Source organism: Rhinopithecus bieti, unplaced genomic scaffold (genome assembly GCF_001698545.2).
Source record: "Rhinopithecus bieti isolate Rb0 unplaced genomic scaffold, ASM169854v2 scaffold_26430, whole genome shotgun sequence".
NCBI lineage: Eukaryota > Metazoa > Chordata > Mammalia > Primates > Cercopithecidae > Rhinopithecus > Rhinopithecus bieti.
In genome coordinates, this window is record NW_016811756.1 from 230,099 (window position 1) to 256,901 (window position 26,803).

Consider the following 26,803-nt stretch of genomic DNA (forward strand, 5'->3'; position numbering starts at 1 on the left):
TATCACGATTATCATAAAACATTAGTTAAAGGATATACAAAACGTCTTCAGTGAAACAATTTTATAATCACAACTACATACAGAGGTAAATCTGAAGTTGTTTGGTACAGAATTCTATGAGGCATTGTTTAAATTTTCTATTTTTTGATCACCAATACACTCAGCACTGGTAGCTTAATATGTTAAACTTTAACAGTAAAACCAGACAATATCCAGTAGTTACAAGTCTATTACAGGACCAATTTCGCCAATGATAGATTAAAGCAAGGATACAAATGGACAAATACAGTGGCAGAGGAAGTATAAAAAAAGTTGCAGCAAGAAAGATTTAGACTAGATTTTTAAAAATAGATATAATCAAGTTTTAAAAGACACAGAAATGCTGTAAGAGGTGGCTGGAGTTACAGGAAGATGTTTTTGCACACCAAGAAAGATGAATTTGAGAAAATACACCAAAGAAACTATCAATGGTTCTAGACAAGATCCACTATGTAAACTACTTAAGCTTTAAGATTAATAAAGACGAGAATAAAGTGGACTTCTTTGGATGAAAGTTTCTTTGATATGTCTTATAAATGCCACACAGAATGGTGGCTGAGATGCTATGTAAACGGTGGTGGACCCTCTAAATTTTCACACATATTTTAAAATCAAAACCTTTAGAGGGTTTTCAAAATAAAATGTTTAAGTATCAGGGTTATTAATTGCAGCTTTGACCTCATGTTGTAGCCAAAGCTTTGTATTCCTGAAAGTCAGTCTTTTGAACTATTTTTTCCCTAAGAGAAATTAAATAATGGTATTACAATTATGTTTAAAATTTTTTAAATGGTCATATTTTAAGGAAACGTGATTGTTAGATTACAGAGCTCTCAATTACATTTTTTGGTAGCTCATAGGAAAACAGTGGATCTACAAAAGAAAAAGTTAAGAGAAGCAAAGGTAAAGGATAACCTGAAGACAAACAGAAAATGGATGTCGGAAAAACTCAGAAAAGAGTCAAGACAAACAATGTAAATCCCATGACAACGTGTAATTCCATAACAACCACCTTAGTATTTTTAAGATACTCGGTTTCAACTTAAAATGCAACTCCATCAAGGATATTAGGGTAAAATTAGTGAAAAGCAACTTAAGTTAGATTTTGGATTAAACCACAAATAAACCAAATTCTTAAAAATGGTTTTATTAGAACAAAGTTGGGAGAAACCAGATGTGGCAGCACTGTTGAGAAAGCATTTATGAAAACAGTTCCTGTATCATGTTAATGCTGAACATAAGATGTACAAGCCACTTTTAAAGGTTCATTCACATGGGATCCACTGCCTATTAGTAAAGGCAGCACAATATTGAGACATTTACTAAGATTTACAAAAGATTAGCTTCTTTTACTACATGTTTTTTTTCTGTAATTGTAAAACTGCTTTTCTATAGGAAACTGCACTAGAGGTTAAAACAATTTTGAATATAGTAGCTTTGGGAGAACATTTACTATCAAAATCCAATTTACCTATTTTAAATCTCTATGTAATAGTGTAAATGCCCATCAATGTAGAACCTTTCACTTCGAAAAAAGAAAGCACCTGCACCCCCCTAAAAACTATCAACATTACCCACAACTTCACTTCACAAATGCCATTTACTACAATCTTGATAACCAAATTCTTTTTTTTTTTTTGAGATGGAGTTTCACTCTTGATGCCCACAGGCTGGAATGCAATGGCACAATCTCAGCTCACTGCAACCTCTGCCTCCTGGGTTCAAGTGCTTCTCCTGCCTCAGTCTCCCAAGTAGCTGAAATTACAGATACATGCCACCACACCCAGCTAATTTTGTGTTTTTAGTAGAGACAGGGTTTCTCCATGTTGGTCAGGCTGGTCTTGACCTCACATGATCCCCCTGCCTCGTCCTCCCAAAGTGCTGGGATTATAGGCGTGAGCCACCATGCCCGGCCCGATAACCAAATTCTGAACAAATGAGCTTAAAAATTCATTTTTATAGACAACTCAAAACAAACTGTAACTTAAAACTATTTTATGATACAATTTTAAGCTGTTTAAAAATGTCAGCTTCACATTCAACATCTAAACAAATCTGAATATCATCCCTATGTATGGTCAGGAAACGTTTCAGTTAATATTCTACCTCCCATTCCATGAGAATCTGATTTTGTTATTGGATTTTCTTTTCCAATTAAAATAACTAGACTACTAAAATATTTCTGAAAATTTTCATACCCTGAAAATTCATGGAGAACAGAAGCAAACAGCTGTTCCAGATCTAAATTTCCTTAAAGATTACCTGTAAGTCCTTAGTCATTCTTTCAGAGGGTTATTTAGCATAATTACTAAAATAAGCGCAAGCCAACTTTAGTTTCTTAGAAGGTATTAGAAAAAAATGAAAAGATCTTTAGCTGTTTTTTTTTTTAAAGACAGTGTCTGACTCCTCCATTGCCCATGCTCACTGTAACCTCTGCCTCCCAGGCTCAAACCATCCTTCCACCTCAGCCCAACCAGCTGGGACTACAGACACACACCACCATGCTCGGTTAATTTTCACAGCTTTGGTAGACAGGGGTTTTCACCATGTTGGCCAGGCTGGTCTCCAACTCCTGGGCTCAAGCGATCCTCCTGCCTTGGCCTCCCAAAATGCTAAGAGGTATCTACTACTCTACATGGATCTTCAGCTATGCTTTCAACTGTGTGAGATAATCACTCTTTTAAATAATTTTTCTCTGGCAGGGCACGGTGGCTCACGCCTGTAATCCCTGCACTTTGGGAGGCCAAGGCGAGCAGATTATGAGGTCAAGAGATTGAGACCATCCTGGCCAATATGGCGAAACTCCGTCTCTACGAAAAATACAAAAATTAGCTGGGCATGGTGGCACGCACCTGTAGTACCAGCTACTCAGGAGGCTGAGGCCAGAGAATTGCTTGAACCTGGGAGGCAGAAGTTGCAGTGAGCTGAGATCGCGGCATTGTACTCCATCCTGGGCCACAGAGCAAGAATCCGTCTCAAAAATCAAAACAAACAAAAAAATAAAATTTTCTCATCTCAGTCTTTGTAGTCAGAACTAAAAAAAAAAAAAAAAAAAAAAAAAACCCACACACAACTAATTTGAGATGGTTTACCCATAAAACTATAAAAGATTATTTGTGGTTTAACTATAAAAGTAGGGATACGCGGGGAAAAAAATACCTTCATGACATTATTTTAATCCTTTAACTTCACATTGAAACTTACAAGCAACAGCTAGAAAACTACAGTTTCTTGTATTTTCCTCTTCTGAACTGCAAGAAATGTTCAGATTTTCCAAATGTTCTATCAAGGCCAATCACCTTGATCATTTATTAGCTTATTCATGTGAAAATATACCAAATACGTTTTAGACAGCAATCAACAATACCAATTTAGTAAAAATGTCTTAACCCATGTCACTGGCAGATGGCAGACATAGTTGACTATCAGTAATTTCAAAGCAGCATCATTTGGAAAGGCAACTGCTTGATTTTTGTCGTAAATCACACAAAAATATTGATTCCTGTGGTCAGGACTTTCAAACAAGCATCCAACTTATTTTCAATTCAAACAGGTTTCAGTTACTCTTTGAATTTTTCTTCATTTATTAAATTTTTTAATGGTTTTATAAAGAACTTACCATAGTTTCCATTTTAAAGGTACTAGAAGTTTTCATTTTAATGTTGGTGTATATAGTATTTCCTAATATATTCTGTAACAATGATTTCACTTAAGGGTTTGTTTTTTGAAGTGTGCTGAGGAACTACTCCATTTTTTTTCCTAGAGTTTCAGCCACTTTCAAATCTTATGCTCTCTATGTTTTCGAGTGTCACAATCTCATCTCAGTATGGCATGTACTTTGAGTGCCTTAAGTTTTTAAAATAGGCCAGGCGTAGTGGTTCACACCTGTAATCCAGCACTTTGGGAGGCCAAGGCGGGCAGATTACCTGAGGTCAGGAGTTTGCAACCAGCCTTGCCAACATGGTGAAACCTCGTCTCTACTAAAAATACAAAAATTAGCCAGGTGTGGTAAAGTAGCACGTGTCATCATACAATAGAAAAGATAAAAGAGTGTAGTGCCAGGAAGGCTGAAAAACAAGCCTGAGTATTTTCAAAAGTGCTTTAAGACCATTGCTCTTAATCCATCTAACAGATGTGAAATCAACTTCTAGTCCACTTCTTGATCCTTAGGCTAATTAATAAGAGTGTTGCAGAGTGGCATCAGCTGCTGAGAAGATAGAACACTACTTGTCAACCAGTGTAAGAAACTCTCACTCAGACCTGAAATAATATTGTCTTCCTAGGTTTAAATTTTTTTTCCCAGTGACCTTCAATCAGGCAAGAAATAGTTACTGATTGAAACTACACAAAATTGATGGAGTAAACCTGTCTCACAAGATAGAAAGTTACCCTGTTAACCTGATGATGTTCACTGTCTATTTGATCTCGACAGAAACTTGGCTCTCTACTTTCTTCTCTGCTTAAGCAAAATCAGTGATTTCTTTCAAGGCTCCATTCTGGGCTGGGTGCCGGGGCTCATACCTGTAGTCCCAGCCCTTTGGGAGACTGAGGCGAGAGGATCACTTGAGGTCAGGAGTTCAAGGCCAGCCTGGTCAATATGACAAAACCCCATCTCTGCTAAAAATACAAAAATTAGCCAGGTGTGGTGGCACATGCCTGTAGTCCCAGCTACTTGGGAGGCTGAGGCAGGAGAATCACTTGAACCCGGGAGGTGGAGGCTGCGGTGAGCCAAGACTGTGCCACTGCACTCCAGGGTGGGTGACAGAGTGAGACTCTGTCTCAAATTAAAAAAAAAAAAAAGGCTCCATTCTGTATCCCTAAGAGCCCTACTCTCTTGACTTTCATCAACATTTGTACAACTTTTATTTCATACATACTAAATTTGGGGGGTCCAAAAACCTTCACATGAATCCTGGTTCTATTACAAACAGCTGTGTGATCTTGAGCCAAAAAGGGTGGGGGGAAATAAAAATAATACCTACTTCATAAGGCTGTAAAGACTTGATAAATTAGGCCATGCACAGTGGCTCATGGCTGTAATCCTAGCACTTTGGGAAGCTGAGGTGGGATAATCACTTAAGGCCACAAGCTCGAGACCAGCCTGCCCAACGTAGGGAAACCCTGTGTCTACTAAAAATACAAAAATGAGCAGGGTGTGGTGGCAGGTGCCTGTAATCCCAGCTGCTTGGGAGGCTGAGGCAGGAGAATCACTTGAACCCAGAAGGCGGAGGCTGCAGTGAGCTGAGATAGTGCCAATGCACTCCAGCCTGGGCAACAAGAGCAAAACTGTCTCAAAAAAACAAAACAAAACAAAAAACCACCAAAAATTAGCCAGGCGTGGTGGCATGTGCCTGTAATCCCAGCTACTGGGGAGGCTGAGTGAGGCAGAAGAATCACTTGAACCCCAGAGGCAGAGGCTGCAGTGAGCCAAGATTGCACCACTGCACTCCAGCCTGGGTGACAGAGCGAGACCGTCTCAAAAAGAAGACTTAATAAATTAGTCTACATAAAACATCTAAAATAGTGTCTGGCACAAAGCACCATAGTAATCATCTAATTTGGTGTAATCTGATCCTCATAAAACTAAGAAGGTAAAATCTATTTTTCTTTATTTTAGATGAGAAAACTTTGAGGTAAAAGGACTGAAATCCAAAGACACATGAATAAAGAGCTTATAATCTTTTTATCTGCACCATAGTCTCTTTCATGTGTCAACTTTAATGTCATACTAGTAACCAGGTACTAGCTTTCAAAAACAGATTTAAAGACTGGTAGTAACAGCTGGACGCAGTGGCTCACACCTGTGAATCCCAGCCCACTTTGGGGCAGGCCAAGGCAGGGGCAGATTCCTCGACTCGAGGCCAGGAGTATGTGGAGACCATCCTGGGCACAACAGTGAAACCCCCCAGCCTCTTACTAAAAATACAAAAAATTTAGCCCGGAGCGTCTGGTGGCGCTCGCGACCTGTGTAGTCCCAGGCTACTGGCGGAGGCTCGAGGCAGGAGAATGGCGTGAACCCGGGAGGTGGAGTGATGCAGTGAGCCGGAGATGCGTCCTCACTCATCTGGTAGTAACTTTTTTTTTTTTTTCTTTTTGATGAGCGAGGCCTCACACAACCGGCTGCCCGGGGTTGGCGCGATCTCAGCTCACTGCAACCTCCACCTCCCGGGTTCCCGCAATTCTCCTGCCTCAGCCTCCTGAGTAGCTGGGATTACAGGTGCACACCACAACAACAGGCAAATTTTCTGTATTTTTTAGTTGAGACAGGGTTTCACCATGTTGGCCAGACTGGTCTTGAACTGCTGACCTTGTGATTCACCCACCTTGGCCTCCCAAAGTGCTGGGATTACAGGTGTGAGCCAACTGGTAGTAACTTTTAACAGGTAAGATAAAGAACAATACACTATACTGCAGTAATTCTAGTAAAAGTGGATAAACTAAACATCTTCCTTCTTCATTCTCTATTGCCAACGTGTTTAAATCACCCTTCAACCTGTCTCCCATCCAAGCACTAACCAGGCCCAACACTGTTTAGCATCCAAGATCAGATGAAATCAGGTGCGTTTAGGGTGGTACGGCCATAGACCTTACCTTTCTATTCTCTCTGCCATAATCTTAGCTCTGCTTGTTAGCTGGCCTCCTAGCATCAAAGCTCATACCTCATCATCTTTCAATATAAACAACCTGAACCATCACTCATTTCACACTCTCCTGGCTCAAAAACCTACTACTCCCTACCACTTACCACATGAAATCCACACTGATTTCCCTTTTTTTTTTTCTTCCAAGACAGGGTCTTAATCTGTTGCCCAACGCAGCGGCACAATTTTGGCTCACTGCAGACTCAATCTCTCGGGCTCAAGTGATCCTCCCATCTCAGCAGGGACCACAGGCACACACCACTATACCTGACTAACTTTTTACATTTTTAGTAGAGACAAGGTCTCACTATGTTGCCTGAGCTGTTCATGAACTCCTGGGCTCAAGTGATCCTCCTGACTCAGCCTCCCAAAGTGCTGAGGTTACAGGCATGAACCACTGTGCCCTGCCTCACATGTAATTTTCAATGCCTTTCATATATTGGTTCCGTTCTACTTCTTTAAACCTTTTCCTCAACCATAACCAAACACCTTATAGAAACGTCTGCTTGCTATTCCATTTACAGAAACTACTCAATGCTTGTGTAAATAAAATTAATAGCTGGGATGCATCCCTCTCTCATTTCATGTAATACTAATAATTTTCTCAAGGCCCACCACCTCCTTTTAATCATTCAATGTATTATACAAACCAATGTATATAAAATATGAAACAGAACATTAAAAGACCTTGGAAATAAATCTACATAGCAATTTCAAAAGACTCCCTCCCCTTGTTTTTAAGTTTGACTACTTAATGTATGTACCCTTAAAAAGTGTTAATTTTGCATTTCTGAACTTTATGCAAATCGACTTCAAATGTACTGTTCTGACTTACTTTTAAAAACTGATTTATCCACAACTGTGACTTAAACCTACATTTTCACTGCAATATAGGTATCATTACGTATGCATATGTACTTATCTATTCTGCAGATGATGAACATTTAGGTTGTTTTCAATTTCTTGCCATTACCAAGAACAATGCTAATGTTTCTTGGTGTCCCTTGGTGCATAACTGCAAAACTTCCTCCTCCATGGTGCTTTTCCAAAATACCACAGCCCACACAAAAACAGATACAAGCATTAAAACTGATATGCTTTTCCAATCTTTCCAGTCACATATCTAAAAATCTCTCAACTCATAGGCTTTTCTCTCTGCTTTAGTTTTAATTATCCACTAAATTTTTCTACACACAAAGAATATTTGGAGTTCAAATGTTTGTATCCCTTTTCTTTTTGAGACAGTTTTGTTCTGTCACCAGCCTGGAGCACAGTAGCACGATCTCGGCTCACTGCAACCTCCGCCTCCCAAGTTCAAGCAATTCTCCTGCTTCAGCCTCTTCAGCAGCTGGAATTACAAGCACACGTCATCACGCCCGGCTAATTTTTGTATTTTTAGTAGAAACGGTTTCAGCATGTTGCCCAGGTTGGTCTCGAACTCCTGGCCTGAAGTGATCCCCCCACCTCAGCCTCCCAAAGTGCTGGGATTACAGGTGTGAGCCACCATGCCCAGCCAAATGTTTGTATTTCTTTGACATCACTGTTCTTTCTCCAACTACTGCTTAAGTTGGGTGCTCAAATAATTGACTTTTAATTTTCACATATGGTATAGGTTCCTGTGTGTTACTATACCAAAGGGGGATGCTTACTATCCTAACAATCCTCACAAAGGAGGAAAAAAACCAAACGCTTCATCCTAAAAGACCTGAAAGTTATGCATCGTCATGAACTAAATGCAGATGATACTGCTCCCTAATATTAATTAAATGATTACTTTCCATACTTGTTGCATTTACTGCTGGCCAAGACATTTACCATAGGCACTCTGTTGCTTTTACTTTTCTTATCCATCTGCATAGGAAAGAACTACTCTCTCCTGCCCCACAGGCACCCTCTTCTCTTGCTTTCCTACTAACCTGTTTTTTGCCTGAGAACAGGGTATCAACAACCACACATTAGTGGGATTCTAGTGGGATTCTAGATTAAAGAGAATGTCACCTAAGATGTTTTAAGGTTTGCGGGGCAGGGGGGGCGGGTAAGCAAGCATACTTTAAATTTTGGAATAGTTTAAAATTTTTTCAAACCTAAGCTTTCATTAGTACTTCGTTTTTTTTTTGTTTTTGTTTTTTTTTGTTTTCCACTTGCAAAGAACCTTGAGCTTTAATCTATACAGAGAACAACAGGGCTTAATGCACAACTGGAAAAGTATACCAAAGCTGCATCACATCATTGGCACTCCGCACTCCATCCACACGGAAGTGCCACAGTAATAAATTACATTCAGGTTAGGTCGGATAACAGCACTTTATCATGTAACTTTTACTGTATTACAAATAGGCTTATAATATAAACGTGTTGTTAAAACCTAAAACTTACAATTTTTTAAATTACATATAAAACCCCTTTAAAGGTACATAGCCAAAACTCAACCCATAGGCTTGTTTTCTGTTTTACTTTTAATTATCCATTAACCTTTTCCACACAAACTTTTATCAAGAACTTCAGAGCCCTTAATCTTAATGATCCAATGAGAAAGGTTTGCTACATAGCTAATAATTATAAATTACAGCACTTTATTTCCTGAACAGCGCTGTGCCTTATAGTAACCAATCACATAAACAGAAAATGGCAAAATCTACAAAACTACACTCCCAGCCTATAACCCTTCCAATTAATCTCAACAAACTTAGCACTGTCCATCCCAAATGTTAAGTCAACCATCCACTTTAATTTTTTTTGAGAAAAAATTAAACATTTAAAATGGAACATAAAAAATTAAACATTCCAGTCTGTTGCCCAGGCTGGAATGCAGTGGCGCCATCTCGGTTAACTGGTACCTCCCCCTCCGGGGTTCAAGTGATTTCTCCTCCCTCACCCTCCCAAGTAGCTGGGATTACATTATAGGTGCCTGCCACCACGCCCAGCAAATTTTGTACTTTTAGTAGAAATGGGGTTTCGCCATGTTGGGCAAGCTGGTCTCAGAACTCCTTACCTCAGATGATCCGCCCGCCTTGGCCTCCTAAAGTGCTGGGAATACAGGCCACCGGCCACAATTACCCACTTTTAGAACCTGTTGCCAGAAGTGTGGGATAACTGTACTGTAATTCTAACTAAAGGAGGTATATAAAAGCAAGTATCCCTAACTAAAAGATGTTCTAAGAACATCTATTATTCAATTCTTTGGCGGCAATTCATATTGTAAGCTAATTAGTAATATTTCCAATAATCATGATTTTAACATTTTTGCGTAAGAATGATTCCTGTGTTTGCTTATACCTAATATCCAAAATGTTACACAAGTACTGCTTTCTGTCACTTCTGAGTACTTTTCACTTCAGACTTGAAGCAGCTAGTTTATGTCTATGCCAATTTCCCTTAAAAATACAGAAGATTCTAGTATTTTAAGCAGTTACAGCATTTACAAAACGTTTTTCATTTTTTTCTCTCATTACAAAAGTAGATGTTATTTCTCGTGGTAAATTCAGAAAAACATCAGGAGGAAACAAATCATCCGTAATGCCAACATCTGAGCAAACATTTCGGGGTATATCTCTATTTTCATGTTTTACACTGTCCTTTAAAAAACAATTGAACGACATTAGCAGTTTTACAAAATTTTCCTTTCCAGTTAAAACTATATACCATTACCATTTTCCCATCACACTCTCCACCTAAAATACTGTTTTAAGTAGCTGTATAGATTTCCATTTCCACAATAGAATTAGCAGATTCCCAAAACTTGAATCTTTAGATTTTTAAAAAACATTCTTAAAACTGGTATTAAATTTATACACGCAACTCTGACACATTACTCCCTTAGGATAAATTCCTGTAAGCACCGTCTTTCCATTTTAAGCCTATTATACTATGAAGGAGTCTGAATTAAGATCTAAGAGCTCCGAGAGTTCGACACCAGCCTGAACCACATAGTGAGAACACGTCTCTACAGATGATCAAAAAATTAGCTTGGTGTGGGAGCGCGCGCCTGTGATCTCAGCTACCCAGGAGGCTGAAATGGGAGGATTACTTGAGCCTGGGAGGTCGAGGCTGCCCTGAGCCAGTGATCACGCCACTGCACTCCAGTCTGGGCAATAGAACGATCCTGTTTCAGAGAAAAAAAAGATCCAAGGCCTCTGTAGACCACACTGGCAGCACTGCTACTATTGCAACCGGTTACGACCTATCCGGGCTTTAACCTTCTCTTCTATAAAATTAAGGATTTGAACTACGTGATGCTCCTAAAATATGACATCATCATTGCACTCCTCAGTAAAAACCATTAACTCACTTGCAATATTAGCGTTTACAAACTCTAAAAGCATTAGAAAGAAAATTAGTATGTTTAAAGACTAAAACAAATGCACAGATCAAGGGGTGGTTAAATCCTTCCAAATTAGTTCAAAATGTGATAACAAAAGCTGTACACGGCTGAAAAATATATAAAGATGATAAAGTAAAACTTCTCTGGATTAAGTACAAAGTAATGTTCTAAGTATATACTGTTAAGTGCAAAGAAAGAAATACAAATTTAAAGCATTTCAACACACATCTGGCTAAATGATCTTTTTCAAATCTTACATAACCAACAAGAATCTTCATGTAGTATTTTAATGTTGTTTAATTTCGAGTTTGCGAAAACATTCTATTTAAGTGGAAAAGGCATCATCCAGAGCGTTTTTTCAACGAAAATGTCTCAAGCACTTCTTGCTTTTAAAACAATACTAATGTGAAAACAACGTCGATAGACTGCGTAGATGACTGAGCCGTTAGTAAAGATATTTTAAAGAGAAATCTTAAACATTTAAAAAATTTAAAATAGCCTGAAACATCATTTTTGTCCGCATAGTCAACTGTTTAGATTTCCCTGGGAGAAAAATGTATTTTACCGACTACTCAGAAACCTTAAGCCAAGGTTTAAAACACAGAACGCAGCATCAATACAAAATCTCGTGACCACTACCTACGAAATCAACAATTCTTCACATTATTCCAGCGCGCCCGAAAGACTAGACATTTCAGAACCACCATAATCGTTCTAGAAATGTCTGGCTGAAAAACTCCAACTGATCCAATAGAACTATTCCACACAGAACATGGCCACAGAGCAGGATAAACACCTAGGGGATATTCATCCACGGTAAATGCAGAACACAGAACATGGCACAGAGCTTGAAATGCAAAGAATGATGCGGCGACTACACCACGGTACTCCAAAACCCTTTGTCTGGAAACCGGAAGGTCCCACACCACACGATCCTCTCTACAGGAACCAGAACTAATAGTATTTTGATAAAGAGAAAAAGGATGTGAGGTGACTTACTAAACAAGCGCAAATCACCCGCCTCGCAGCGTACTGCAGGCGGCTAGCTCCACGACGCAGTACGAAAACAAGCGTTAACGTTTCATTTTCGGCCATTTTACGCGATGGGGGGCGGGGAGGAATTGTTTCTGATGTCCAACTAATGCCGCGAGCGCGCGCGTCTGGGCTGGGACTCTTAGGGGGCGCTCTCAGGCGATGGGCGAGGAGCGGCGTGAAGGCCGTGACACCGGGAAAAGAAAGAAACGCTGCTCAAACAGCAGGCTCTTCGGAGTCTGTGAAATCCTCCATTTTGGGGAACATTTTCAGAGAAAAAAAGGCGAACGGGTTATTTGGGACCAGCGCTACCCAAGGACTTAGCTATCTTAACCATCCTCCCCAAACGGCATGCTCCCAATAGACAGTCTGTCCCTCAGGCCTCGAGCGAGCTCCTCCCTCCTCCTCAGCGCCGCGGCCCGCGTGTAACGGGCTAGTCGTCCCGCCCCCGCCCACAACGAGCCCAGGACGCGCGGGAAGCTCGGCAGGTCAGCGCACCTCTTGACCCCCAATCTCCCGCCGCACCCTGGGCCCTCGGCCGGCCGCGTGTTTCCCTCCCGGACCGCTCACCTCCACCGCCCGAGAAGGCTGGTTGCGCCGCCACTGCGCTCCTAACATGGCGGCCGCCGATCAGGCGGCTCACATACGCAGCGCGGAGGGAGGCAAAGCGGGAGCGAGCAAGAAAGGCGCGCCGCCGGCTTCCCACAGCCCCTGTCGCTGTCGTTGTCCCCTCCCGGCGGACACGGAGAGCCCCCAGCCACCCCACCCCGACTCTTACCCGCTTCACGCCTACCTTAGGGAAAGGGAGAGGGAAAAGGAGAGGTACCTCTCTCCCAGCGAGCGGGACGCGGAGGCTCCCACAATCCCCCGCAGCAACGGCGCTGGCGAGAGGTGGCGGCAGCGGCTGCAGCCCAAGAACAAACCCACTCTCGCGAGAGAGCTCGCCCCCACCCCCTCGGTCCGGTTCGGTGCGCGCCAGGCCCCTCCCCCTACTCGGCGCGCGCACCTCGCTCGCGCCCTAGCCTGAGGTAGTTGTTCTTTAATCCTGGAGATCCTCTCCGTCATCCAGCTGAGGCGGGAAATGGAGGAACAGCCGTGGCTTACGAGTTCGAGTCCCATTCCCTAAAAGGCTGTTTGTCAACCTCCTGAATAGCATAATACAAAATTTATTTATTTATTTATTTATTTTGAGACGGAGTCTCGCTCTGTCACGCAGGCTGGAGTGCAGTGGCCGGATCTCAGCTCACTGCAAGCTCTGCCTCCCAGGTTTATGCCATTCTCCTGCCTCAGCCTCCCAAGTAGCTGGGACTACAGGCGCCCGCCACCTCGCCCGGCTAGTTTTTTGTATTTTTTAGTAGAGACGGGGTTTCACCATGTTAGCCAGGATGGTCTGGATCTCTTGACCTCGTGATCCGCCCGTCTCGGCCTCCCAAAGTGCTGGGATTACAGGCTTGAGCCACCGCGCCCAGCCAATACAAAATTTAAATAGAGTATGCGTTAGAAGCGATTCGCGAGAGTCCCTGGCTTAGACCCGACTTTTATGCTGGTTGTTCAGTTTGCCAAGGAATGGTGGAAAGCGCCAGATATTGGGGCCACAAAGGCAAAACGATACAATTTTGGCTGGTTTTTATTTAAGTATGTCTATTTATAATTTATTTATTTGTTTATTTGAGGCAGGGTCTCGCTGTGTCGCTCAGGTTGGAGTGCACTGGTGTTATCACGGCTCACTGCAGCCTCGAACTCCTTTCCTCAAGAGATCCTCCCACCTCAGCCTCCCCAGTAGCTGGGACTACAGGCTCGCACCACCACACCCAGCTAATTTTTTTTATTTTTATTTTTTCCGCAGAGACGAGGTCTCGTTATTTTGCCCAGGCTGGGGGGAACTCCTTGGCTCAAGCGATGCTCCCACCTCCGCCTCTCAGCATTCAGCATTGGATTAAAGGTGTGAGCCTCCACGCCCAGCCAGCTGGTTTTGGGTTTTTTTTTTTTTTTTTTTTTTGAGACGAAGTCTCGCTCTGTCACCCAGGCTGGAGGGCAGTGGCCGGATCTCAGCTCACTGCAAGCTCCGCCTCCCGGGTTTACGCCATTCTCCTGCCTCAGGCTCCCGAGTAGCTGGGACTACAGGAGCCCACCACCTCACCCGGCTAGTTTTTTGTATTTTTTTAGTAGAGACGGGGTTTCACCGTGTTAGCCAGGATGGTCTGGATCTCTTGACCTCGTGATCCGCCCGTCTCGGCCTCCCAAAGTGCTAGGATTACAGGCTTGAGCCACCGCGCCCGGCCTGGTTTGTTTTTTCTTTGAGACGGGGTCTCGCTCTGTCGCCCAGGCTGGAGTGCAGTGGCGCAATCTCGGCTCACTGCAAGCTCCGCCTCCCAGGTTCACGCCATTCTCCTGCCTCAGCCTCCCAAGTAGCTGCGACTACAGGCGCCCGCCACCACGCCGGGCCAATTTCTTTTTGTATTTTTAGTAGAGACGGGGTTTCACCGTGTTAGCCAGGATGGTCTCGATCTCCTGACCTCGTGATCCACCCGCCTCGGCCTCCCAAAGTGGCCAGCTGGTTTTTAAAATCAGGAATTCTGTGCAGGAGGGTCGTTGAGGCGGAGGACGGCGAGCCTTTTCCCTCGGAAAGACCACCGCCACCTTTTGGTGAATTTGACTGCACCCTTGGGACTGAGGTACTGGTTAGGTACCCAGGTTGGTGGGATTTGAGCTCTGGCCTTCAGAGGCTTAAGTAAATTGTTTGGAGACCTAATCTGGCTGCAACTCTCTCCCCAACCATCCTTGCAGAACTCCGCATCTGGAGAGTTGGGAATTTTCCGGCACAGTTAATGGTTATAATATGGAGTGCTTTCTATAGGGTGGGCAATGCAATAAGCAGTTTACACATAACCCTACAATAACCTTGAGAGGCAGCTACTAGGGGATACCATTTGGTAGATCACAAAACTGAGACATTAAAAGGTTATGTAATTTGAGGCACGGTAGATGGCGCCTGTAATCCCAGCACTTTGGGAGGCCGAGGCGGGTAGATCACTTGATTTCAGGAGTTCCAGACCAGCCTGGGCATCATGGCAAAACTCCGTCTCTACAATAATAATAATAATGATAATACAAAATTAGCTGGGCGTGGTGGTGCACACCTGTGGTCCCAGCTACTCACCTGGTACAGAGGATGGGGCTGAGGATAGTTTGAGCAGGAGGCGGAGGTTGCCGTGAGCCTAGGGCACTACTGCACTCCAGCCTGGGCTATAGAGTCAGACACTGTCTCAAAAAAAGAAAAAAGAAAAAAAAAAGGTTATGTAATTTAACAGAGGTGAAAAAGCTAGTCAGTGGAGTCTTGATGACTCAACAAGGCACTACCTGAAATGGCATAGCCATAAAAATGAAGTTACTTGGCCGTGCGGTGACTGATGCCTGTAATCCCAGCACTTTGGGAGCCCAAGGCGGGTGGATTACCTGAGGTCGGGAGTTCCAGACTAGCCTGACCAACATGGAGAAACCCCATCTCTGCTCGAAATACAAAAATTAACCGGGCTTGGTGGTGCGTGCCAGTAATCCCAGCTACTTGGGAGGCTGAAGCAGGAGAATCGCTTGAACCCGGGAGGCGGAGGTTGTGGTGAGCCAAGATCGTGCCATTGCACTCCAGCCTGGGCAACAAGAGTGAAACTCCGTTTCAAAAAAAAATGAAGTTACCATCTCAGGACAGGGTAAATTGTTTTATCTACAAAATAAGTAGTAAGCCACTGATTCACAATATTACTTTATCTCAATCTAATTTAGTCAGTGATACAAGAAATATTTCTTGAGTACCTACTGCGTCAATATATTAGGCTTCAGGCAAACAGCAGGAAAGGAGACAAAAGCACTGCCCTCATGGAGCTTACAGTTTATGCAGACTTTGAACCAATAAATACGTGTATATTTGAGATGAGTGAATAATCTGAGGGGATGGGAAGCTTTCGTGAGAAACTGAGGTTTGAGTTAATATCTGATGAGTAGGTGAAGGGAATAAAGCATCCCCAGGCAGAGGGATCAGAATGTGTGAAAACTCTGAGGTAGACTTTGGGAAACTGCAGATTTTTTTTTTTTTTTGTATTTTGTTTATTTTTGGAGACAGGGTCTTGCTCTGTTGCTCAGGCTAGAGTGCAGTGGTGTGACCATGGCTCACTGCAACCTCCACCTCCCCAGTTCAAGCAATCCTCCCACCTCAGCCTCCTGTGCATAGACATTAAAAAGGGCTGGAGATGTAGGAAAGTGCCATTTCCCTGGGGTTACAAATTCAAATGCAGAATCTAAGATAAACTGGGTAATACAAGTCCTATTTAATACTATCCAACACAAATTCAGTTGGGAACACATGAATTTTAAGGTAAGGATATGGATTTAAGGTACGGATATATGGGTCTTGAGCTCAGGGAAAGATTGTGGGTTAGTGACAAATTTACAAGTTAATGCTGTAAATGAAGTAACAGGAGTTCAAAAATAAACTTAAAGCCAGGCATGGTGGTTCACACCTATAATCCCAGCACTTTGGAAGGCTAAAGCGGGCAGATCGCTTGAGGCCAGAAAGTTCAAGACCATCCTAAGCAACATGGTGAAACCATGTCTCTACAAAACATACAAAAATTAGCTGGGCATGGTGGTACACGCACCTGTAGTCCCAGCTACTCTGGGGCGGGGGTAGACAGCGTCCGGGGTGGTTGATGTGGAAGGATCAATTGAGCTTGGGAGGGGGTGGCACTGCACTCCAGCTAGGCAACAGAGCGGGACCATGTTTAAAAAATAAAAGAGCGGCCGGGCGCGGTGGCTCACGCCTATAATCCCAGTTCTCAGGGAGGCAGAGGCGGGAGGATAGCTAAAGCCCAGGAGTTCGAGACCTGCCTGGGTAATACAGCGAGACCCCGTTCTCCACAAAAAGGAAAAAATAAAAGATAAAAAATAAAAAAAAAAATAAAAGAGCGGCCAGGCGCGGTGGCTCACACCTGTAATCGCAGCACTTTGGGAGGTGGATCATTTCAGGTCAGGAGTTTGAGACCAGCCTGGCTAACATGGTAAAACCCCGTCTCTACCAAAAATATGAAAAATTAGCTGGGTGTGGTGGTGCTCACCTGTAATCCCAGCTACTTGGGAGGCTGAGGCAGGAGAATTGCTTGAACCTGGGAGGCGGAGGTTGCAGTGAGCCGAGATCACACCATTGCATTCCAGCCTGATCACCAGAGCAAGACTCTGTCTCAAAAAAAAAAAAAAAAAAAAAAAAAAAAGTTAAGTGAATGCAGTGAAAAAAGAGGCCTGAGCACCAATCCTTGAGGAACTTTAATCAAGTATAGCACAGGACACTTAGTGGACAGAGGTAGGGGGAGAAAAGCAAATATATATATATATGTGAGGGGAAGGCAGAGGAAGGAAAGCACAGAAATTGTGTTGCCTTGAAAACAACAACAAAAATACTTCTAGGACAAAGTGATCAACAGGGTCAAATGCTACAAAGAGGTCAAGATGAAGACCAATGACATCTACAAGATTTAGCAACATGGGTATCAGTGGTAACATTGAGAGTTGCTTCCACTAAAGCGTGAAATGTCAGACTGGAAGGGCTGAATATGGGAAGAAGGAAGACAAACTATTCAATACAGAAAATTTCGGCTATGGAGACTAGAGGAGAGAAAGCAGGATTAAGAGTTTTTTGTTTTACTACGTAAGGGACTTGACCACAACTAATTGGCAGTAAGGATATCTTAGGGAAGAAATTGTTGGAAATACAAGGAGATGGGATAATCCATAACAGAGGTTCCTGAAAGGATAGGGAAGCAAGATAATTTCCTTGCTTCCCTAGGAGGTATGGAGCAGACAGTGCTTAAATTTCATTAGATTGGTAGAAGGAAGACATGGACATTATAGTCAAGTAACCTCAGTTTTCTCTGTGAGAAAGTCTTCTGTTGAGAGCTGGAGCTGCAAGAGGGAAATTTATATATTTATGTATTTATTTTTTATCATATATATAAATTTAGAGACAGGTTATATATTTAGAGATGGAGTCTTGCTCTGTCACCAGGATGGAGTGCAGTAGCTTGATTGTGGCTCACTGTAACCTCTAATTCTGGGGCTATAAGCTATCCTCCTTCCTCAGCCTCCCAAATACTGGTACTTACAGGCGTGTGCCACCATGCCCAGGGAGGGAAAATGTTTAAATAGCCATTGTGAAAGTGGAACTGCAATCTTACATCTGTATGTTATGTTCTGTTTTTCAAGGTTTGAGCAAAGCTTACAAAATGTGATTCACATCTTTGAGGCCAATCATTTGAAAGGCTTGGAAAAGGAATTTGGTAGGATTCATCAAGGGCTGGGGCTTCCCTCAAGATATGATGCTGGCCAGGCATGGTGGCTCACACCTGTAATCCCGGCACTTTGGGAGGCCAAGGTGGGCAAATCACAAGGTCAGGAGTTCAAGACCAGCCTGGCCAACATGGTGAAACCCCGTCTCTACTAAAAATACAAAAAATTAGTTGGGCTTGGCCGGGCGTGGTGGCTCACGTCTGTAATCCCAGCACTTTGGGAGGCCGAGGCAGATGGATCACAAAGTCAGGAGATCGAGACCATCCTGGCTAACATGGTGAAACCCCATCTCTACTAAAAATACAAAAAACATTAGCCGGCCATGGTGGTGGGCACCTGTAGTCCCAGCTACTTGGGAGGCTGAGGCAGGAGAATGGCGTGAACCTGGGAGGTGGAGCTTGCAGTGAGCTGAGATCGCGCCACTGCACTCCAGCCTGGGTGACAGAGTGAGACTCCATCTCAAAAAAAAAAAAAAAGGATGATGTTTAAACCCACCATGTAGCTAGCTTTGGAAAGACAAAATTTTTTTGGAGGGGATCCCACTTTTCAGTGACTCTTGAGTCTTCCACTCAAAAGCTTATCTGCTTTCTACTCTGCAAGTCTGATTCCAACTGATCTTGTTCTCAACTCTTAGATGAAACAGCCTGTGGTCCTCTAGCAGACAGAAACATGACCGCCTATCAAATCTCAGTTCAGATACACAACTACCCATGTTTGCATAAGGTTCTAATGCCATCTGGTGATTGTGCAGAGAAAGTCAAACTTTTTCAACTGAGTAATTATTTAACTTATGATGATGTGGGAGATTCAAAAGAAATATAACAGGTGCTTAGGGGCTTATCAGCAAAAAGACACAAAAGAAACAAAAGTTTGGTTTTTGTTTGTTGGTTTGTTTGTTTTTTGAGACAGGGTCTCATTGTATTTCCCAGGCTGGAGTGCAATAGTGCCATCTTGGCTCACTGTAGCCTTGATCTCCTGGGCTCAAGTGTTCCTCGACCTCAGCCTCCGAGTACCTGGGACTACAGAAGCACATCACCAAACCCAACTAATTTTTTTTTTTTTTTTTTGGCATTTTTTGTAGAGACGGGGTTTCATTACGTTGCCTAGGCTGGTGTCGAACTCCTGGGCTTATGTAATCTGGCTGCCTTGGCCTCCCAAAGTACTGGGATTAGAGGTGTGAGCCACCATGCCCGGCCACCAAAATTAATGCAAGATTTCATTCATCAAATGCCTATTTCATAAAGGACATTCTACAATGATGGAAAAGACAAACCTCCAGCCCTTAGGATCTTGGTTTGATAGAGATTGACAAGGAGTTTGACCTCAAAGTGGGGCTGTTTGTGCGCTCAAAGTGGGCCTGTTTGTGAACAGGGATGGGTAAAAAGCTGTATTCACATTTGGGTGTGGGAGTGGGTGTGCCTAAGGAATGGTAAAGAATGGGGCCTTTCAAAGCAAGAACTGCTGGTGAGACTTTGAAAGGTCTAAGTGACAAGTTTGGTACAACTTAATGATGAAATTTTCTTTCTTTTTTTTTTTTTTGAGACAGAGTTTCACTGTTGTTGCCCAGGCTAGTATACAATGGCGCGATCTCGGCTCACAGCAACCTCCACCCCCACACCCCCCCCGGGTTCAAGTGATTCTCCTGCCTCTTCCGAGTAGCTGTGATTACAGGCACATGCCAACACGTCCAGCTAATTTTTGTACTTTTAGTAGAGATAGGGTTTCGCCACATTGGCCAGGCTGGTCTCGAACTCCTGACCTCAGGTGATCCACCCACCTTGGCCTCCCAAAGTGCTAGGATTACAGGCATGAGCCTCCTTGCCCGGCCCTGTGATGAAACTTTCAATGCCAGAATAGAGTATGGATTTGAGATGGTAATGAGGACCTTTTCCAATTTTGAGTAGAGGAAAAAGCAAGAAAAGATTGGGGGGCATATATTTTGACACCACAAAATCCATTAAAATGTATTAGGTGAATATGAGGAGTCCTGTCATCAATAACATTATTTTTCTTGAAATTTCTTTTGATGAGAAAATTAAGCTTGACAAAAGTAAAAGTCCTAAAAGATGACAAAATGAAATTCACACCTTTGAGGTCAACCATTTGATATTCAGCAGCTGACTAATATTTGAGAGACTATTTGTTACTATTGTGTACTAGGCACTTGCCAGTACACAATAGTAAACAAAATAAAAGGTCTCTGTTCTCATGGAGCTCAGGTGTCTAGTAGAATAGACCACTATTTACATGCTCTATTAAGCAGTTGATAACACATTTTAATTACCATTGAGGGTAATGTACCATTATTCTGTTTTTTTTTTTTTTTTTTTGAGACGGAGTCTGGCTCTCTTGCCCAGGCTGGAGTATAGTGGCATGATCTTGCCTCACTGCAACCTCCGCCTCCCAGGTTCAAGCAGTTCTCCTGCCTCAGCCTCCCAAGTAACTGGGATTACAGGCCTGTTTCTTTTTAATGATTTCTCTTTGTTGAACTTCATATTGTTCATGTCTTGTTTTCCTGATCTCATTTAATTTTTTTTTTTTTTTTTTTTTTTTGAGATGGAGTTTCGCTCTTATTGTCCAGGCTGGAGTGCAATGGCGCTCATTGCAACCTCCGCCTCCCATGTTCAAGTGATTCTCCTGCCTCAGCCTCCCTAGCCAGTAGCGGGGATCACTGGCATGTGCCACCACACTAGGCTAATTTTGTTGTTTTTAGTAGAGATGGGGTTTCACCATGTTGGCCAGGCTGGTCTGGAATTCCTGATTTCAGGTGATCCGCCTGCCTCGGCTTCCTAGAGTGCTGGGATTACAAACGTGAGCCACCATGCCCAGCCCTCATTTAGTTCTCTATCTGGATTTCCCTTGTAGCTCACTGAGCTTCTTCAATAATATTATTTTTAATTGTCAGGCAGTCCATAAATTGCCACTTCTTTAGGGTTGCTGGTGATTTATTTTGCACCTTTCTGTGATTCCCTGATTGTTTATGATCCTTATGGTCATGCGTTAGTATCCACACATTTTAAGGGGACACTTATTCTGGTCTTCACGCCTGGCTTTAACTGAGAAAATCTTTCAGCAGTCAGCTCATCCAGACACTGGGCACACCATATGTGGTAGGCTAGCCTGCCACCTGGATGTGCAGCAGTGGGCCTGAAGCCTGAATGTGGGAGCCAGCCTGAAGTGTAGGTCCACAGGTGCTTGAACCTGACCTGGAGTTGCAGGTACCAGCCTGGAGTATGAGGCTGTGAGGGCCTGCCAGTCAGTGGGTTTTACTGAGGTGGGGCTGGAGTTTGCATACAAGGCAAATCCGGTTCTCACTTGCATCTTTTCTTATTTCTGTGCCATACCCAGGTACTATCTGCCACTTGGCTTCCTTAGTTCTTGTGAAGGTATTTTCTTGTATTGATTATTGTTCAAATTGGTGTTTCTGTGAGGTCCTAAGCACCAGACTGTTCTATTCTGCCGCTTTACTGATGTCCTATCAAGTTTCCCGATTTAGATATACCTACAATAAGAAAGGCAACTACTATATTTCTCATGTGTTCTAAGAAGTTACTATACATATACAAAGCATTTTATGTACATATATATGTGTGTATGTATACATATATATTCTTCTGAATATGGCCACAAATTCTGTGCTGCTGTTCTCATGAAATGCAATTAATTTCCCCTCACCCTATATCTGGAAGGCCCTGTGACTGGCTTTACCCTACAGAATAATAGAATACAGAAACAAACTTTTGTTTTGGTTTTGGTGGGGTTTCTTTTTGAGACGGTCTTGCTCTGCTGCCCAGGCTAAAGTGCAGTCTTGACTTCCCAGGCTCCAGCAATCCTCCCATCTCAGCCTCCCAGTATTTGGGAGCATGCCCACCACCACGCTTGGCTAATGTTTTCTTTTTAAAAAATTTTGTACAGACAGGGTCTTGCCATGTTGCCCAGGCTGGTCTCAAACTCCTGGACTCACTCAATCCTCCTGCCTTTGCCTTCCTAAGTGCCAGAACTACAGGTATAAGCTACCATGCCCAGCCCAGAAATGAACTTTCAAGATCTGCTTTTATCCACTTAGAACCTTGTTGTCATACTGTGAGAATCTCAAGCCATATGAAAAGAGCAAAGCTGCTATAGTCAGCAGGCCCAGCTGAGCTTCCAGGTGAGAGATCATGTCACCCACAAGTAAAAGTGGAGCCTCCAGTTGGCTACACCCCAATCACTCCACAGAATTCCCTCCCCCTCCCCACAGACGGAGTCTTGCTCTGTTGGCCAGGTTGGAATGCAGTGGCAGGATCTTGGCTCACTGCAACCTCCGCCTCCCGGGTTCAAGGGATTCTCCTGCCTCAGCCTCCTGAGTAGTTGAGATTATGAAGTGCAGAGGCACAGCCACAGCTTACTGCAACCTTGAACTCCTGGGTCAAGAAATCTTCCTGCCTCAGCCTCCCAAGTAGCTGAGATTACAAGCCTGAGCTACCTTCTATTGTTTTTGTGTTTTATTCCTTCTTCACCCTTAATTTTGCAGAATACTATCATTGTATTTTTCCATATGAATGTTAGAATCATCTTGTCCAGTTACAAAAGCAAGTGTTTACAAAAGCAACTGTTGTAAACTGACAATTTCCATTCTATGCTAAGATTCCTTGGACATGGTATGACTTACTTTATTAGGCCTCTATTGTACAGTCATCATTCCAATGCCTTCTTCATACATAACTTAATTATTCTAAGCCTTATTTTTCTTTCAATTTCCTACTTATCCCCCTTGTTAAGCACAAATTTGTATTAAAACTGATTACTTGCTACCTCAATTAACTATTTTCAGGTGAAACAGCATTCCAAGTAATCTTACCTCATTTTAATGTTTTTTCCCTTTCATGTATTTCCTTTTCTTGCCTAATTGCCTTTGCTAGCCTTGAATAAAGCTTTCTCTTTTTAACTGATAGACTTCCAGGGTTTCTTCATTAAGCATTACTGTGGCTTTTGGAGTCAGATACATTTTGTAAGCTTGGGAGTGCCGAATGCCGACCATTTTAGCAAATGCTTCTTTTGAGACAGGATCTTTTCACCACGCTGGAGTGTAGTGGTACCATCATAGCTCATGGCAGCTTTGAATTCCTGGGCTCAAAGGATCCTCCTGCAACAGCCTCCCAAAGAGGTAGGATTACAGGCATGAGTCACCACGCCCAGACAGCAAATGTTTTAGCATGTAGGGAGATTATGTAATTTTTTAGACCAATTAACCGCAAATATTCTTGAAATAATCTAAGAATTACTTTGTGTTGTATTATCATGTAATGATTTTACAATGTGCCTATTCAAGTGTTTTGAGAGTTTTGCTGTTACCCAGGCTGGAGTGCAGTGCTACAATCTCCATTTCTGCTCACTGCAACCTCGGCCTTCTTGGTTCAAGCTGGGATTACAGGCTTGCACCACCATGCCCAGCCCCAAATCTTATTATATTCCCAATTTAGCAGGCATATACATATATAAAGGGAATCCAACTTCATCTCCGTCTTCTAAAAATTTAAGTAAACCCTTGAGGAATTAATTTTTAAATGTCATAGTGCCAGGGGTGATGGCTCACGTCTGTAATCCCAGCATTTTGGGAGGCTGAGGCAGGCAGATCACTTGAGGTCAGAATTTCAAGTTCAGCCTGGCCAACACAGTGAAGCTGGTCTCTATTAAAAATATAAAAATTAGCCAGGTGTGGTGATGCAGCCCTATAATCCCAGCTAGTCAGGAGGCTGAGGTAGGAGAATCACTTGCACCTGGGAAGCGGAGGTTGCAGTGAGACAAGATCTTGCCACTGCACTACAGCCCAGGTGACAGAGCGAGATTCTGTCTCAAATAAAAACAACCCATGGTTTCTTCAAGACACAATAGGGCAAGCATTGAAGAATTTTAATAAAAAGTGATAAATCATATCATAGGGCAAGACTAGGGATTAGAATGTGGCATTCATTAAGGCTTTCCAGAGGAATATTTTTTAAAAATCTAAAAGACTATATGTTTTGTTCCATTAGGACAAACAGAACCCACTGCAAGAGTAGCCCAGATGTTGACCGTCTCAAACAAGGTATTTGGCATTTGGAATTGGTGTAAGAATCTGTAAGTAAGGTATTTGAGTAGTCCCTTCAAGATGTTAGATTGAACAAGGTTGATGATTGAAGAAGCAGAAATTTACAAGACTTAATACATGAAAGCTCCTAAACCAAACACTACTTTTGGAGCCAGGTTCATTCAACACCACACAAGTTCCTGTGTGACTGTGACTCTGGGCAAGTAACATGTACCTTGTAGGGCTGTTAAAAGAAGAGATGTGTTAAATGTATTTAACATGGTCAACATGTAGTAAATGGTATTGATATTCTATGGCACCACGTGTCCCAAAGTATACCCTAATGACAAAAATCATAGATTTAAATATTTTATTTTTTATAGAACCCCAGAATAATAAATATGTTATAATTATACACTTCAATCTGGTTGTAAGTTATATCCTGGCAGCTACTTACCAATATGCCTGCTTGTAAGAGAGGTTCTGCAAGTCAATTTACACACAAAGATGTTTCACAAATTTTCTCAAATATAAAGATATTTACAGATTACTGAAATAATAACAAAAGCCCGCACATGTGTTTTAGTTAACAGATGTCTGAAATCTAAATAGCAAGTCTCTGCAAATCCATTATTAATTTTTTTTGATACAGTCTCCGTCTGTTGCCCAGGCTGGAGTGCAGTTGCGCGATCTCAGCTCACTGCAACTTCTGCCTTCCAAGTTCAAGTGATTCTCGTGCCTCAGCCACCCAAGTGGTTGGGATTACAGGCATGCACTACCACACCCAGCTAATTTTTAATTTTTTTCTTTTGTAGAGACAGGGTTTCACCATGTTGGCCATGCTGGTCCTGCCCTGGCCTCAAGTGATCTAGCCTCCTTGGCCTCTCAGTGTTGAGATTATAGGCAACCGCGCCCAGCCAAATCCATTATCATCACTTAATGTTTAAAGGCTACATTTAGTTTCCTATATATTGTTAGGGTCTACTAGTAAATGATTTGGTAACCTGACACCTTTGTATTCATGTCCAAAAAAATTATTTTACAAGAACAAAAATGGTACTCTTAGCCTCTCTCACTGGAGTATTACTGAAAAGCATGATATTCTTACTCTGTTTTGGGTACATTATGACAGAGAGGTTATTATTACCAACTGTCAGTAGAATTGAGGCTTCTTGACTAAAGGGGATTGAGGTAAACCTTTGGAAGCTCGTGAACACATTTCAAGACACAACATGGCACCTGTGTCTAGCTCTATGGTACAACATGGTACTATGACACACAGAATGGGTGGCCAGATGGGGAAGGCAGCTTCTCTGCAACTGAGCTGAGATCTCAAAATAGACAATGCCAAGATGGAACCAGAAGGGAAAAACAGCATGTGTAGAAAGGTAGTGACAAAAGGCTAATTAAGGTCTGAAAGAAACCAGGGTGGCCAACAAGGGAATCTAAGGATGATAAAGATAAGAGGCTAAGAGAGATAAGGCTAGACTGCATAAGGCTTGACAGACCATAGCAAGATAAGCAAGAACTGTGTCCTGTTAACCATTTATCCCTAACATCTAGCATAGAATTCAGTTAATAAAAGCCATAAACCCTTTAAAAAGGGTGTGAGTCTTCTGGCAAGATAAGTAATTAGCATAGATCATTGTCACTCACTGCAACTCAGCCTTGGAGGGAGTACACAAATCAGAAGGAGCTCAAGTGCCTGGAAAACTAAATGATAGATCATGGTTGGGGTAAGAAATGGAAGCCCAGTGTAGAAAAGGATAGAATGCCATGGGGTTAGAGGTAGCAGAGGCTGGGACAGAACTTGTCTGTTCTGCCTCCTTTCACCCTTTCTGTTCTTTGCCTTATATCCAACCCATCACTTGCCGGGGTAGCCAGCCTATTTGAACAGGTTTAGACAACCCTAGAGTTCTCTCCAAGAGAATTAATACTGAGAAAGAGAAGTTCTACCATTGTCACTCTGGTGAAGCACAGATTCTAACTCAGAGGCTCTTTGCCTTGAGGGGGATCTTTCCTCTCCTTCAACTCATCAGAACCCTTAGTTCTGGGCTTGGCTTCTCCCTTTTAGCAGCTAATAATGAAATCCCTATCCCCACGGCCGGGCGCGGCGGCTCATGCCTGTAATCCCAGCACTTTGGGAGGCCAAGGCAGGCGGATTATGAGGTCAGGAGATTGAGACCATCCTGGCTAACACAGTGAAACCCCGTCTCTACTAAAGAATACAAAAAAAAGGCCGGGCGCGGTGGCTCAAGCCTGTAATCCCAGCACTTTGGGAGGCCGAGACGGGTGGATCACGAGGTCAGGAGATCGAGACCATCCTGGCTAAAACGGTGAAACCCCGTCTCTACTAAAAAATACAAAAAACTAGCCGGGCGAGGTGGCGGG

General features: G+C 42.8%; 1 protein-coding gene and 1 long non-coding RNA gene across 4 annotated transcripts in view; both read right to left on the bottom strand.

The window, feature by feature from the left end:
• Positions 1 to 12,960, bottom strand: part of MATR3 (matrin 3) — a 36,393-nt gene extending 23,433 nt beyond the window's left edge. The window contains exon 1 of one of the 2 annotated variants that reach the window (XM_017895023.1): positions 12,601 to 12,960. In XM_017895023.1, coding sequence (XP_017750512.1) covers positions 12,601 to 12,648 — 48 coding nt within the window. In that variant the 5' untranslated portion in view covers positions 12,649 to 12,960. The remainder of the gene's footprint in view (positions 1 to 12,600) is intronic. The other variant, XM_017895024.1, reaches the window with a different exon arrangement.
• A 4,257-nt stretch (positions 12,961 to 17,217) lies between these two features.
• The window catches only part of LOC108544076 (uncharacterized), an 18,903-nt gene continuing 9,317 nt past the window's right edge, over positions 17,218 to 26,803 (bottom strand). Inside the window, exon 5 of one of the 2 annotated variants that reach the window (XR_001889731.1) lies at positions 17,218 to 17,256. This is a non-coding gene — a long non-coding RNA (uncharacterized LOC108544076). Of the gene's footprint in view, positions 17,257 to 17,318; positions 17,980 to 26,803 lie in introns of those variants that run through there. The other variant, XR_001889730.1, reaches the window with a different exon arrangement.